Below are 13,702 nucleotides of genomic sequence, written 5' to 3'. Positions count from 1 at the left end.
AATAGGGGAAAGTACTTGTTAAAAAAGCTTCAATAAAAGCCCAGCACATGGCAGGCAAATCAACATATAGGGGACCTGAAAACCAGAAGAAAGAATGAATTAAACCTCTAAAATAGAATACAAAGCTTTCTTTATAAATGTTATTATAGGAAGGAAAGTTCATCGGATAGCAGGTTATAAGCAACACGCTTCTTAAACAATAAGAAGTTTTTTAACATTCAATAGAGAAAAAAATTCATGAAAGAAGAAATTAGGAACAAATATAGCTAAGATACTAGACATATCAATGCAGATTATTTAAAAAATAGAATATTAGAAAAAATACACTCTTACGGAAGTTCTTTTTAGAGAAGAAAATTTAACAGATTTGGAGCACATGTATTGAAGTAGCAGAAAGTTTCCTAGAGAGAAGTTAAGGGCAATAATTTTAGAAGAATGTATGAAGAGATTATGACCTTGGATGCAAGGTGCACAGAAACAACTTAAAGATCATGAGTCTCTCAGAGGAGTACTGCAAATAAAAAACTTAAATATTGTCATGTAGAAAATTAAACAGAAAAATGTCTCTAAATTCTGAATAGAGAAAATAAAAGCATTGATAAAGAAAATAAACATGAACCACCAAAAAAACCTGGAAACTTCCAAGACGTGGCAATCAGATTTAATTATTTCACTGAAAATGCCAAATTTCACAATCAGCCAGGGACAGTATTTGAAATATGAAGGAAAAGAAATTTGAAAATATTCAGTAGCCACAAAAAATTGCAGAAGACAAGGCAAGACAAGCATTTATTAACTACTCATACAACCAAAAGAAAAGATAGTCTGTGTCTTCAATGAACTTATGTTCTAATAGGGGAAGACAAGACATTGGGAACTGGGAAAGGAAATACAGAAAGTCCTAAGGGCAGCTGGGAAGGCAATGAAGGATGACTGTCCTCACCTTTTCTCAAAGTAGAGGCTCCAGGAAGAAGACACCAATGGAATAATGAGACCAGCATACCTGTGATGGTTCACAGAAGAGAATGGAATGTTACATTCCAAAAATCTCCAGCTATAACCCCAAATGACAGTTGCTGAATGCTGTCATTCTGCCTTTGTGTTCCTTTTACAAGGCTCCTTCTTACTTGTTATACAGTCACCGTCAATGTACGTACAAGCCCTCATCACCTCATGCCTGGACTGTTGTAATAGCCTTCTGGTTGGTTTTTCTTCCTCAAGTCTCTTCTCACTTCAGGTCATTCTCTACTCAATATTCCTAAATTTCAGGTCTGATCATGTCATCTCACTATTAAGTAAACTTCAGTAGTCCATATTTCGGGATCAAATATAAAATCCTCTTCTTGACTTTTAAAGCCCTCCATACCCTGGCCCCTACCTAGCTTTCCATTCTTTTTTACACATTACTCCCTTCCATGTCCTCTGATCCAGTAATGCTGGGCTCCTTACTGTTCCTTGAGCTCTGTGTATTTTCACTGGCTGTTCTTCATGCCTGGTGTCCGTCTTCTGCGTCCTGGCTTCTTTCAAGTCCCAGATAAAACCTTACCTCCTACAAGAAGCCTTTCCTGATCCACCATAATTCTAATGCTTTCCTTCCATTGTATATCTCCAATTTATCCTATATATATATCTTGTTTGTACATAGCTGTTTGCATGTTGTCTCCTTAGACTGTGAGCTCTTTGAGAGCAGGGATTTTTAACCTTCTTTGTAAATAATTTTTTTGGGAACAACGCTTAGGATATAGTGCCTGTTGTGTAGAAGGCATTTAATAAATACATGTTCCTTGTTGTCGTACCATGCAAACCCAAGTTTAATCATAAAGGATGAACAATCTAGAAAAGGGTGTCATTTGAGTCATTCCTGGGTATTGTTGTCTCCCTTTTCTCCCCCCACCCATCCCAGCCAAAGTCATGAAGGGAATATTCAGTTTGTAAAGATCCCAAACCATATGTCAAATAAGTACAGATATAAAGGAAAGAAATGACTTATTTCTTGTTTAGAGATTACTGTTTAAATTCCATTTAAAAATTATAAAATCAACAAATAAGTTTTAGAGAGAAACTTTTAAAAATGACAGGAGAAAAAGATTAATGGGAAAACAAAGACTATAAAACTGTTTTAAAAAACCTAAAAGCTTCTACTTCGAAAATCTAAAAAAATTGAAAAACATTTAGGTAATCTGATGGAAATATATGGAAGAAAAAAGATAATATGAGAATATATATATTTCTCAGCACCATGTCTTAGAAAAAAGATCATGTTCAAGGCCACAGAAAAATTGTAAATAAATGTAGGAAACACAAATATGAAGCACATCCTTTACACAAATACAAATAACACAATAAAAACACTTATTGGCACTGGGAATGCAAGCAAAAGATACAACCATAAAGATTTTAGAATTATAGGAATAATGAGTGGGTTAAAAAAGAAATCATAGTACCAATAATTATGTGAAAGAGAATGGTAATATGGAGACAACATGTCTAAATACCAAGGACAAAGCAATACTTAAAAGAAAATTATATCCCAGAACAAACACATTAGCAAAATAGAAGATGAATGCTCCAAACACGCAATTTTAAAAATTTAGAACACAAACCCAAAATAAAGACAAAAAGGAAAATTTCAAAATTATAGGAAAAAATAAATAGGAAAACCAAAAATATGTAATTTGTAAAATATATAATTTGTAAAGCTAAAAGATTAACAATAAAAAAAGCTTTAGTTAACTTTAAAAGGGGAAGCAGAGTCAAAATCCAAAATAACCAAATTATGACAAATAGATATTTAAATAATCTAATTTCAGAAAAGGCATTTGAATTGAATGCTCCAAAATTCCTGGGAGGGGTGAACCTTTGTCCAGATGGTTTTATAGAAGAAATTTGGGGAAAATTCTAGAATGGATCATGAAAGGGTTAATTGTCTAATATCTAGATTGAGACATGTTTATGACAACCATGATAAGTTAATCACAGACAGATTTACTAGCTTAGTCTCATCCTTTTTGTAAAACTTGTAAATGAGGGAATGCTTTACAATAGAGAGATGTTCGCTTGTCAGATCTCTTCTAGGGTATCCTGTTCAGTTCTAGGCACCCACCAATGTTTAGGTGGAGAGTAGTATCTAGAGAAAGGCAACTAGGACAGTGAAGGGCAGCAAGTACATGTCATAGAGATGAAACCTCGGCATGTTTAACCTGGAGAAGAGAAGGCTCATGGTTGGTGTCCTCAAGCATTTGAAGGACTGTTTTGTACAAGAGGGAGTTGATTTGTTCCGTTTGGCCCCAGAGGGCAGGAACAACAAATGGAAGTTGAAAGGAGCCTAATTTAGGTTTGATGTCATGAAAAGTATCTAATGGAACTGCCCCAAAGTGAGAATGGGGCTCCCTTCAAGGTGGTAGGGTCCCCCTCCTTGAAGATTTTCTGGCAGAAGTTAACCACCTTTTGGATAATTTACAGTGTAGGTTCTTCTAGACAGCTGCTAAGATGCCCTCTATTTCTCACATTCTATGATAATATGATTCTAAGAATTCTGTCAGATTTTTAAAGACCAATTAACTGCTATACAAATTATTCTCAAATTGAGAAAGAAAACCCTTTTCCAATCTCCTTGTTATTAAGACAAATATAGTCCTAATACTTAAATTGTGAAAGGTTAAAACAGAGAACTATAGCTCAATATCATTAATATGAATGTTTCAAAAGTCTTAATAAAACCCTGGCAAAAAGCCTATAGATGTTAGTATATCTCAAAAATTATTTACTATGATCACATTGAATTTGTACCAGAGATGCAAGCAAGGGAAACAATTTGTTTTCCTAATACCGTTAATTGGGGGGAGGGGATTGTCCAAAACCATCTGATCGCTATAGACTTTAAATAAGTCGTAGAAAATGTACAGTTGTTCATTTATGCATAGACAGAAGACCTCTCTAAAAATAATGAAAAACATAGTATTATATGGTATGGGAAGTCTTGCCCAGTAGATATAGTACTAAAGCAGTAGTGACTCTTTACCTACTCTTAAGGGTTATAATTGTTCTAGAAAAGCATGTGATGAATTAAGAGAAGAGAAATTAAAGGCATAACAATATGCAAAGGAGGGCGTAAAAAATCTTTCATTAATTATAGCATGATATTTTACTTAGAAAATACTAGAAATTTAATAAAGAAACTGGGACAGTAATTTCAGAAAAGTTATTGTATGTATGTGTTACATAAAATAAAACCAACAGAATCAAGATTTCTATATAGTAATGACAGACTCCAAGAAAAAAAAAATAGAAAGGGAAGCCCCATTTAAAATAATTACAAAATGTTCCTTAGAAAAATAAGGAGTAGACCTGGGATTTCATTGACAAGATAATTCCAGAAAGTAACTTGATCTGCCAATGAAGGTCAGCACCTTCTCTGAAGAGATTCCTGGAGCCCTGAGAGGTTAAGTAAACCCCAGGATCTCACAACCTGGAGGGGTAAGAGGCAGTCCTTAAACTTGGGTCTTCCTTGCTTTCAATGTAGTTCTTCATTCATTATCTCTGAGGAAATAAAGAACTACGTTTATAATAAGAGGAATCTTCCATGCTTGTGGTTGAACCATACATTACCTAAATTAATCTGTAGATTTACTGCTTCTATCAATCAAACTATGTACTCAGAGGATACTTTACAGAGCTTATAATAGTACTAACAATTCATCTGGAGAAGCGAAAGTCCTAGATTCTCAAGGGAAACAGTGAAAAAATTAGGAATTAAGTGGGAATTTCATTTCCAGACCTTAGGCCATATTTTAAAGCAATAATCATCAGACTAGTTGGCACAGGATTAAAAATAGAAAAGTAGATTTTGGAACAACTAGATAAGGAGGAAACCAGAAACAATTGAATGTAACCCTGAGAATAATGATAGTTTGGGCAAGAACTATGTATTTGACCAGAGTTGCTGGGCAACCTGGAAAATGTTTTGGACAAAGTTAGGTTTACATCAATAGCTTACACACACCACATACCACAATAAACTGCATACATGACCTGAATATCAAAAGTCATACCATAATTGAACAAGATGATTAGGAACTTTGGGGCAGTGAGGTAGTACAGTAGGTAAAGCACAGGGCCAGGAATCAGAAAGACCTGAGTTTAAATCTAGTTAAATCTAGCATCATTCGCCATTGCTGTGACCGTAGGCAAGCTACTTAACCTCTGTTTGCCAGTTTCCTCATTGGTAAACAGTGGGATAATAGCACTTATATCATAGGGTTGTGATGATCCAGTGAGATAATTGAAGCATTTAGCACAGTGCTTGGTACATAATAAGTGCTATATAAATGTTTTTATTATTCCAGTTATTAATTTGGTCAAAATTCTTAACGAAATTAGGCATATAGTTAACATATATAATATGTAAAACTGTATTATGACATAGTTTTGATTATATAACACTGAAAAGCTTTTGCATGAGCCGAATCAGTTCATATAGAATATGAAGGAAGCTGTAGATAGGAGGAAGATATTTTTATCAATATAAATGATAGAAAAATCTTTCTGTCTCTAGTTAAGTAGATATATAGGGGACTAATACAAATGTTTAAGAGCTATTCCCAATAGAGAAGTAGTCAAAGGATATAAACAAACAGTTCTCAAAAGGATGATTGGAAACTGTTAAGGGCCATTTGAAATACTGTTCCAATTTACCAGTAATAACAGAAATGCAAATTGAAATAGCTGAGACTTCATCTCAGTAAATTGAAAAAGATGTTAAAAATGGGAATAGGAAATATTGGAGGTATTTGGGGAAAGGCAGGCAAAAAAACATGCTATTGGTAGAGCCATGATTTCGTCCATTCTTTCTGGAAAACCATTTGCAATTCTGCTAAGTGAATAAAGTTTCCATGCCTTTTGGTCTAGTGATACTACCATTATATGTGACCAAAAGATCAAAGGTTGAAAGCATTGTCTTTTCTACATAAAAAAGTATTTTATGGAAGCAGTAGCAAAGAACTAGAAATAAAGTGTATGCCTATTGAGAGGGATGGCCTAAAAAAATTGAGGTATACGAATGTAATGGAATGTGACTTCACTGGGAGAAATGGTGGGAAGACTTAAATGGATTTTTGCAGTGAAGTAAGCAGAAGCAAAACAATATTCAGGATGACTACAACTGTATAAGTGGAAAGAAGAACAGTAAAACAATGGAAAAACCTACTCCTTTGAAATTATAATGGATGTGCATAATGCCAGATGAGATATGAGAATGCTCTTCCCTCTCCCTTTTTTGCAGACCTGGTATGAATATATAGCACTTCATATAATGTCAGATTTGGTTATTAGGTTTGTTATTTCACTTGAACTGTTATTTTTCACCCATCTTTTTTTAATTCTTTGTTTTGAAAGTTGGCTCTGATGGTGGGAATGGGGTTGTCATTGGAAAATGTTGGTGATTTAAATTAAGAAAGAGGTTAATAAAGTTTTTTTTTTTAATATGTTTCCTTTCTACCATTGTTTCCAGGTTCCTTAAGTTGTCAGTTTGGATCAGCAGTTTCTTAACCTTGGGTCTGTGGATAAATTTCAGAAGGGTCTATGAACTTGGTTGGGAAAATTAATTGCATCTTTATTTCAATATAATTGGTTTTCTTTGTAATCCTATATAATTTATTTTTTACTTTTAAAAATGTCATCTTGGGAAGGGGTCTAGGCTTCACCAGGCTGCCGAGGGCATTCATGATGCGGAAAATGAATACGTCATTTAATACTGAATGGAACTATTCCTTGAACCTGTCTATAATCAATTTTCCCAGATGAATCTTTTTCTGATAATAGGAAAGAGTGGGGGTGAGGCGGGGGTTGGGAGGGATAGTCTGGAAAGAGACCTTAAGAATTGTCTGGTCCGAGTTTTACAAATAGGGAAAGATTTCTTAGCCAAGTGGCAGATCTTGAACTGTCATGCAGGTTTTGTTTCCACTGCCTGACCAAATCATCACCATCAGCCAAATCACGTAGGCCTAGTTTCTTCTGCATTAGTTTATAAGAGACCTGATGTCTTTGAAATAAATAACAAAAAAGAAAACAACTCCTTTCCCCTCCAAAAAAACCACTAAGACATAAGTAGACACAACTTCAACAAGGACAAACAACAACAAAAGTGATAGCGTTCACCTGAGAAGGCTTGGCTGACCTTTGGATTCAGTCTAATGACTGAGTGTAGGAAGCAGACTGAAATGGATTTTGTCTTTTTGGATCACACTTGGGTTAAAAGTATTTTTGTTGTTTGTTCCGTTATAGCTGCAGTAGCATTTGTCATGTGAATGGGAAAAGTAAGCTTTTACTCTTAAGGGATAGTGACACTGTTAATAGACTTACTACTTTTCAGCATATTTAATCCTTAACTGCTCTGACTCAGATCTTTTGGAAAAATCTCGAGCAGTTCGTCAAGCTAAAGATGAACGTACATTTCATATATTTTACCAACTGCTGTCTGGAGCAGGAGAACATCTGAAGTGTAAGTTACCATTGCATTGAATAAAACAGTAGAAAGTTTCAAATTTTTTCTTAATGTAGAGCTTAGTCTTTTCTCTTTAAAGAGGTTAAGGCTTAGGGTTTGCTGCAATTGTACCTTTTAAAAATAAAACCAAAAAGCAGTGTGGTTCCAGGTAATGATAGGTGTCTGTTCTACATGCTATTTTCTATTGCTAAGCCAAAAGTAAGGCTTGTTTTTTAAATAATTGTTTAGACCAAAGCATGTGTTGGGTTTTTTGAATACAAGTAGACTTTCTCAGGTTAAAATTTAAGTGTTTCCAGCTTTCAGTTGCATGAAATAAATTAAAAATCTGTATAAAGCTTGGGAGATATTTTAATTGGCATTCTTTTATTTATGAGCAAATATATGATTTAGATTTTTTTAAAAGCCTTTGTTTTTGCTAAATTTTCTGTGATGTGATTTAAAAAGTGAATATAAAGACAACAAGCAATGCTAGGGAAAGGGACAGATGGATTTTTAGTCAGGTAATATTCATGGTGTTGCTTCCATTTTAGATAGATTATTTTGGATACCTAAAACAGATACTGGAACACAGTCATTTATATGGAGGTCAGTCGTGGGTGACTGAGAAAGTGATGTAATTAATGGAAATAGGAAAATGAGACATGAGATAAAGATTAGTGTTTTGAGTCTTCCTTCTCTCTATAAAGTTCTAATCCCAAAACAGATAACTATTTAATAACCTAAAATTGTGAAAGTGCAGTTGAGGCAATGATAATCTGTTATGCTGTAGTTATAGTTCATTTCAAGTACTGAAGTAAATAATTGTCCATTCATGACTAATTGCTAAAAAATTGTTTTATTTTGTTTTTCCCTCAGCTGACTTGCTTCTTGAAGGATTTAATAACTATAGATTTTTATCCAATGGCTATATTCCTATTCCTGGACAGCAAGACAAAGATAACTTTCAAGAGACAATGGAAGCGATGCACATAATGGGCTTCTCTCATGATGAAATCTTGTGTATGTGTGGGATCTGTAAGATCCAATGTGCACTTCAGTAGAACTTTTAAACATTGGTCAATCAAACCTTCACAAAGCTGCCAAAATAATCTTCCCAAAGCACAGGTCTGACCATGTCACTTTCCGCCTTAAAAACCTTGAGTGTCTCCCTGTTGCTTATAGGATAAAATAGAAACCACATTAGCCTGGAATTTAAGCCCTCCATACTCTGTTTCCACCCTCCCTTTCCTGTTTAATTCAAGCTATTCCCCTTCATAATTCTGTCCCACCCCCCATAAAAATCCAAACTGGAGTGTTAAATATTCCCTGAACTTGTCATCTTCTCTCCGTGCAGTGATATAGCCTGTACAGTGAAGGTGCTGTGTGATATTCTTGAGCTGAAAATGCTTTCCCATCCTCACGTTTTCCTTAAATACTTTTTAAAAAAGTTCTCTTAGAAACTTAAAGGAGTTCTCCTTTGCCTCAATCAAACACTCTATATCGATTAATCTGAGTGTAGCCTGTAATCCTCCCTCATAACTTGTAAGTTCTTGTAAACAGGAACTACACTTTTTCATACTTGTTATCTCTAGTGCATTATATTTGTAGTTGGTAAATTCTTAAATTTTTTTTTCGTAGTATTTATTTCATAGTATTGATTCCAGTGATATTATTAGCAAAAAATCTTAAGCCTTTTTTTTTTTTTAAAGCTTTGGGTTTGCTAACCTGTAACAGGAATTATAAACTTAAGAAAGAACACTGAGAGATTTTGGACTTAATTTGAATGTATCACTACCTCAGTTTGGTAAAAAAAATTATTAATATCTTTTGCATTTATCTTTTAACATAGCAATGCTTAAAGTAGTGTCTTCAGTGCTACAGTTTGGAAACATCTCCTTTAAAAAAGAGAGGAATACTGATCAAGCTTCGATGCCAGAAAACACAGGTAACCTAATGAAAATCATTTTAATTTTGATTATGAAACATGATAGTAAATATGGGATGGAGGAGGGAGAAATATGTTTGTTTAACTCTTTGTCATGTAGCTAAAATATTCTTCATGAAGAATTTTTTTCAAAGTATCTTCTATGTAGATAGTCATCACAGTTTTTACTGTGATGATGTAGTAGTAGTAGATGTAGTCTAGATAGCAATCTATCATTTTCAGTACAGAAATGCTAAAATTAATTACAAAACTCAATTACAAACAACTTAGAGAAATTATTTTTGTTTGGTAGGAAGCTAGGTGGTACAGTGATTAGAATCCTGGAAGCAGAGTCAGCAAGACCAAGTTCAAATGTGGCCTCAGACACTTACTAGCTGTGTGATGATCCTAGGCAAGTCACTTAACCTCCTTCCACCTCAATTTACTTATCTGTAAAATGGGAATAAAAATTAAAACTACCGTGTTGTTATGAGGTTCAAATAAGAGAATATCATAAAATGTTTTACCATTATAAAACCTTCAAGCATAATATAAATGCTAGGTAGTAGTAGACTTAGTCATACTACCCCTACTTCCTGTGATTTTTACTGGGTCTTTTACATAAGGATTAAGACTGGACTTGTGATTTCATAAGTTTTATGGAACTCCTGCCTGGAGAAACTCCCTTTATCAATCAGGTTGGCGCCTCTTTAGACTTATGTTCTAAGAGAGTTGCCCAGATCACTGAGAAGTCATGTGATCAGTCTAGATGCTGGAGCTCTCTATCCACTGTCACATTGCCTCTTAAAAAGAAGCTCCATCCATGTTCTCTGCCTTGAAAACCTGCTCTGTATTTGTGGCCCCCAGTTCATAGCGTACAAATAATGTATTTTATAAATTTATTTTTAAGAGACTTGTCATTACCCTTGATGCTTCATGTGGTTCTTATTCCAATCTTCTGGATTGTCAATTACAGAGTTCCTAGTTTTTAAACTATTAAATATATGATTATTTGAGGGGTTCTCAGGATTAAAAGGAATATGCTGGCCTAGATTGTTTTGTTTTCTTTCATATCACATCTCTTCATATTCATGCACAATAGAGCTCAAGTTTTCCTTGAGATACACTGCTTACTCCTTGCCATAAATGTGGACTTTTGCTTTCTCATCTGGAAGAGAGTGCTGAATTTGATTGCTGAGGCCCCTTTTAGCTTTAATCTAAACCTTTTGTTCCAGTGATACTTGGAATCTTTCAGTACTCATAGGCAGATAATTATTGTGCTTGTTGTGTTTTCTTGCCTTCCACTGTATCCTCAGTACCTACAGAGGAGAGTAAAACAAAAGTGTACTTTCTTTTTTTATTTATTATTTATAGTGTACTTTGAAACTTTATATGGTACATGTGCTTTTTCTTATTATATACATATATTACTCATTGATGCTCAGCTTTTGTGCTTAGTTCCTTGTTGTAAGTCCATAGCACTTTTGTTTTGAGGGCTCCTAGGGAGTAGTGCGTCATTTCTAGAGGCAAATGATAACTATTATAGCTAACATTTATATAGTGCTTGCTATATGCCTGGCACTGTGCTGAGCACTTTACAATTATCTCATTTTATTCTCACAACAGCCCTGGGGGTAGGTGCTATTATTATCCCCATTTTACAGGTGGGGAAACTGGGGTAAACTGAGGTTAAATGATTTACCAAGGTTTACATAGATAGTAAGGGTCTGAGGCCAGTGACTCCAGGTGCTCAACATCAGTTTTTTGCATTTATGACTGCCTTATCACCTTCTTGACTCATTTATCTTCCCAAGTATTAAGACTCCCAGCACACATCTTGTTGTCTAACCACACTTGCCTCATTCTGTGCATGTGAAAATTAATGTTTCTTAAGTGTAGGCTTTGTCCCTAATAAATGCCATCTGTTATGCTTGGTCTGCCAGAAGTGAGAGGTGCCACTTTGTGGTTGTTTCAGTGTAATTTATTAAGTGTTTGTGTTTACTTTTTTAGTCACTATTGCCTTGTAAAGAAGAAATGTTGGTTGCCACTGGTATTAGGACTAGTTGATAAATCAGAGTTTACAGTATTTTTAAGGGTTAAAAATTGTTAAAATTTCAGTTGCACAGAAACTCTGTCATCTGCTGGGGATGAACGTAATGGAATTTACTCGTGCCATCCTTACTCCTCGGATCAAGGTTGGCAGAGATTATGTCCAGAAAGCCCAAACTAAGGAACAAGTAAGTTTAGTAATACTTTCTTCTATATTCTCTTTAAGTGATCTACTTCTTGACATGTAACATTGAAATAATACAAATTTCGATCATCTAGATACTCTTAGGGTTTTGATCCTCTATCTCTGTTCTTTCTACTCTACTAATTATTTTTTTAACTTTTCAAAGTCAAGAAAGAATGAAACCTAGGAAATTGTTTTTTTTTTCCTTTGTTTATATTTGGCTTTTTTGTTTTCATGATTCCATCAGAGTAAAAAGTCTTAGTATCTGAGACACTGAGAGATTAAATGATTTGCCCGAACTAACATAGTTAGTAGTATGTCATAGGCAGGATTCAAACATAGATCTTCCCTCTTAAGGACAGATCTGTATGTATTATGTGACATTGCCTCTTCATGTTACTACTTGTATTCATTTGCGAAAATTCACATATTTTTTCAGGAACACTCCTTTTTTCAAAAATTTCACCTTAATCAAGTAATAGTAATATTTTATATTCACAACAGCCTTGTCAGTTAGGCAGGAAAGTAATTTTCCCCATTTTTTAAATGGAGTAGTTGACTCTGAGAAATAGGTTGCTCAGTGTCACAGAGCTCATAAATGCCAAAGCCAGTCCTTAAGTCTTTTGACCCCCTGCATCCAGTGCTCTTTATAGTAATTATACAAAACTCCACTTCCTGTTATCCTGTGCACAGTTTTCTCACATTTTGACATGAATTTGCACATTGGAAATTTATCCTGCAAGCATATAAATCCTGTTCATGTTGTGATGACATACCAACGGGAGTAGAGTGTGTTATCCTTGCCCAGAGTAGTTGGTGCAACCACTAAGAAGAGACATTTTGAGCCTGACTCAGCTGAAGGGCAAGGAACCCTCCTGGGGGAGAGCTAGCCAGTTGTCTGTCTGTCTGTCTATCATAGTTCTTGGTAATAAAAGCTGCAAGGATCTCCGGGGGGATGACTCTTGAATGCTCCTACTGAGAGGACATATTTTTACCCAACAAAAGGATCCATTCCTACAAAGCTTCCTTATTTAGTGGGACATAGTCATGTCCTCAAACCAGTTGTCGGGTATTCATATCTTCAGTTATTTGTGATAATTTTCTACATCAATATACAAATTCATAGAGACCTTTAGTCATAGATTTATGAGTGCAACTTGAAGGGACTTAAGAAATCATCTAACCCAGCTACCTTTTTTTATGGATGAGGAATCATAAGGCCCAGAAAGCTTATGAGATTTGCCCAAGGTCAAAGTTGGGATTTGAACACAGGTCCTTTCACTTCAGATTCAGCACTTTTTTCATCAAATTGTACTACCTCTTCTATCAAACTTAACTTCATTTCTTTCTGTGATGAAGCTATTTAGTGGGTATATCGGTCAAGGATTTTAAAAAAATAATAATTAAAAAATTTTTTAAGTCACTTATTACTGCTCGATTGAAATTTCTCAAATTAAATGCTTGATGCATTTTGATTTTCAGGCTGATTTTGCTGTAGAAGCACTGGCAAAAGCTACCTATGAACGTCTTTTTCGCTGGCTTGTTCATCGAATTAATAAAGCCCTGGATAGGACCAAACGACAAGGAGCATCTTTCATTGGGATTCTGGATATAGCTGGATTTGAAATTTTTGAGGTGTTTCAAGATATTAATTTAAAATATTTTTATTGATACCTTTTGTTTAGTGACCAATCAGTACTTCATTTTGTTCTAACGTTAAACTTGAACTATTAGGGTGCAATGTCAGACCTGCCCCCAACATGTTGGATCTCATAGTTACCCACAAGTATTCCACTTCCTCAATCAAAAACTTTTACATTCTTCTGTCTGACTATAACTATCATTCTGTCGCTCTCTATACCTCACCCTAATGGTGAAGTGGGAGGTGTTATGTCATGTGGGGATCAGAGAGACCATTTTGGCTTTTGCAGAGGAGGAGTAATATCCACTGAGACTAGAAATATAGATTGGGGTCAAGTTGTAAAGGGATTTAAAAGTTAAAGAGAGAAATTGGTATTTTATCCCAAGAACAATAAGAAACTACTAGAATTCATTGAGTAGGAGA

General features: G+C 34.8%; 1 protein-coding gene across 1 annotated transcript in view; it reads left to right on the top strand.

Moving 5' to 3' along the window:
- MYH10 (myosin heavy chain 10) overlaps positions 1-13,702 on the top strand; it is a 201,397-nt gene that overhangs the window by 79,563 nt on the left and 108,132 nt on the right. Inside the window, exons 8-12 of the mRNA XM_027857033.1 lie at positions 7,400-7,498; positions 8,357-8,500; positions 9,330-9,425; positions 11,523-11,641; positions 13,120-13,272. Coding sequence (XP_027712834.1) covers positions 7,400-7,498; positions 8,357-8,500; positions 9,330-9,425; positions 11,523-11,641; positions 13,120-13,272 — 611 coding nt within the window. The remainder of the gene's footprint in view (positions 1-7,399; positions 7,499-8,356; positions 8,501-9,329; positions 9,426-11,522; positions 11,642-13,119; positions 13,273-13,702) is intronic.

This window comes from Vombatus ursinus, unplaced genomic scaffold, assembly GCF_900497805.2.
Source record: "Vombatus ursinus unplaced genomic scaffold, bare-nosed wombat genome assembly UNPS02011916.1, whole genome shotgun sequence".
Classification (NCBI taxonomy): domain Eukaryota; kingdom Metazoa; phylum Chordata; class Mammalia; order Diprotodontia; family Vombatidae; genus Vombatus; species Vombatus ursinus.
This window is presented reverse-complemented; position numbering and strand designations above follow the sequence as displayed.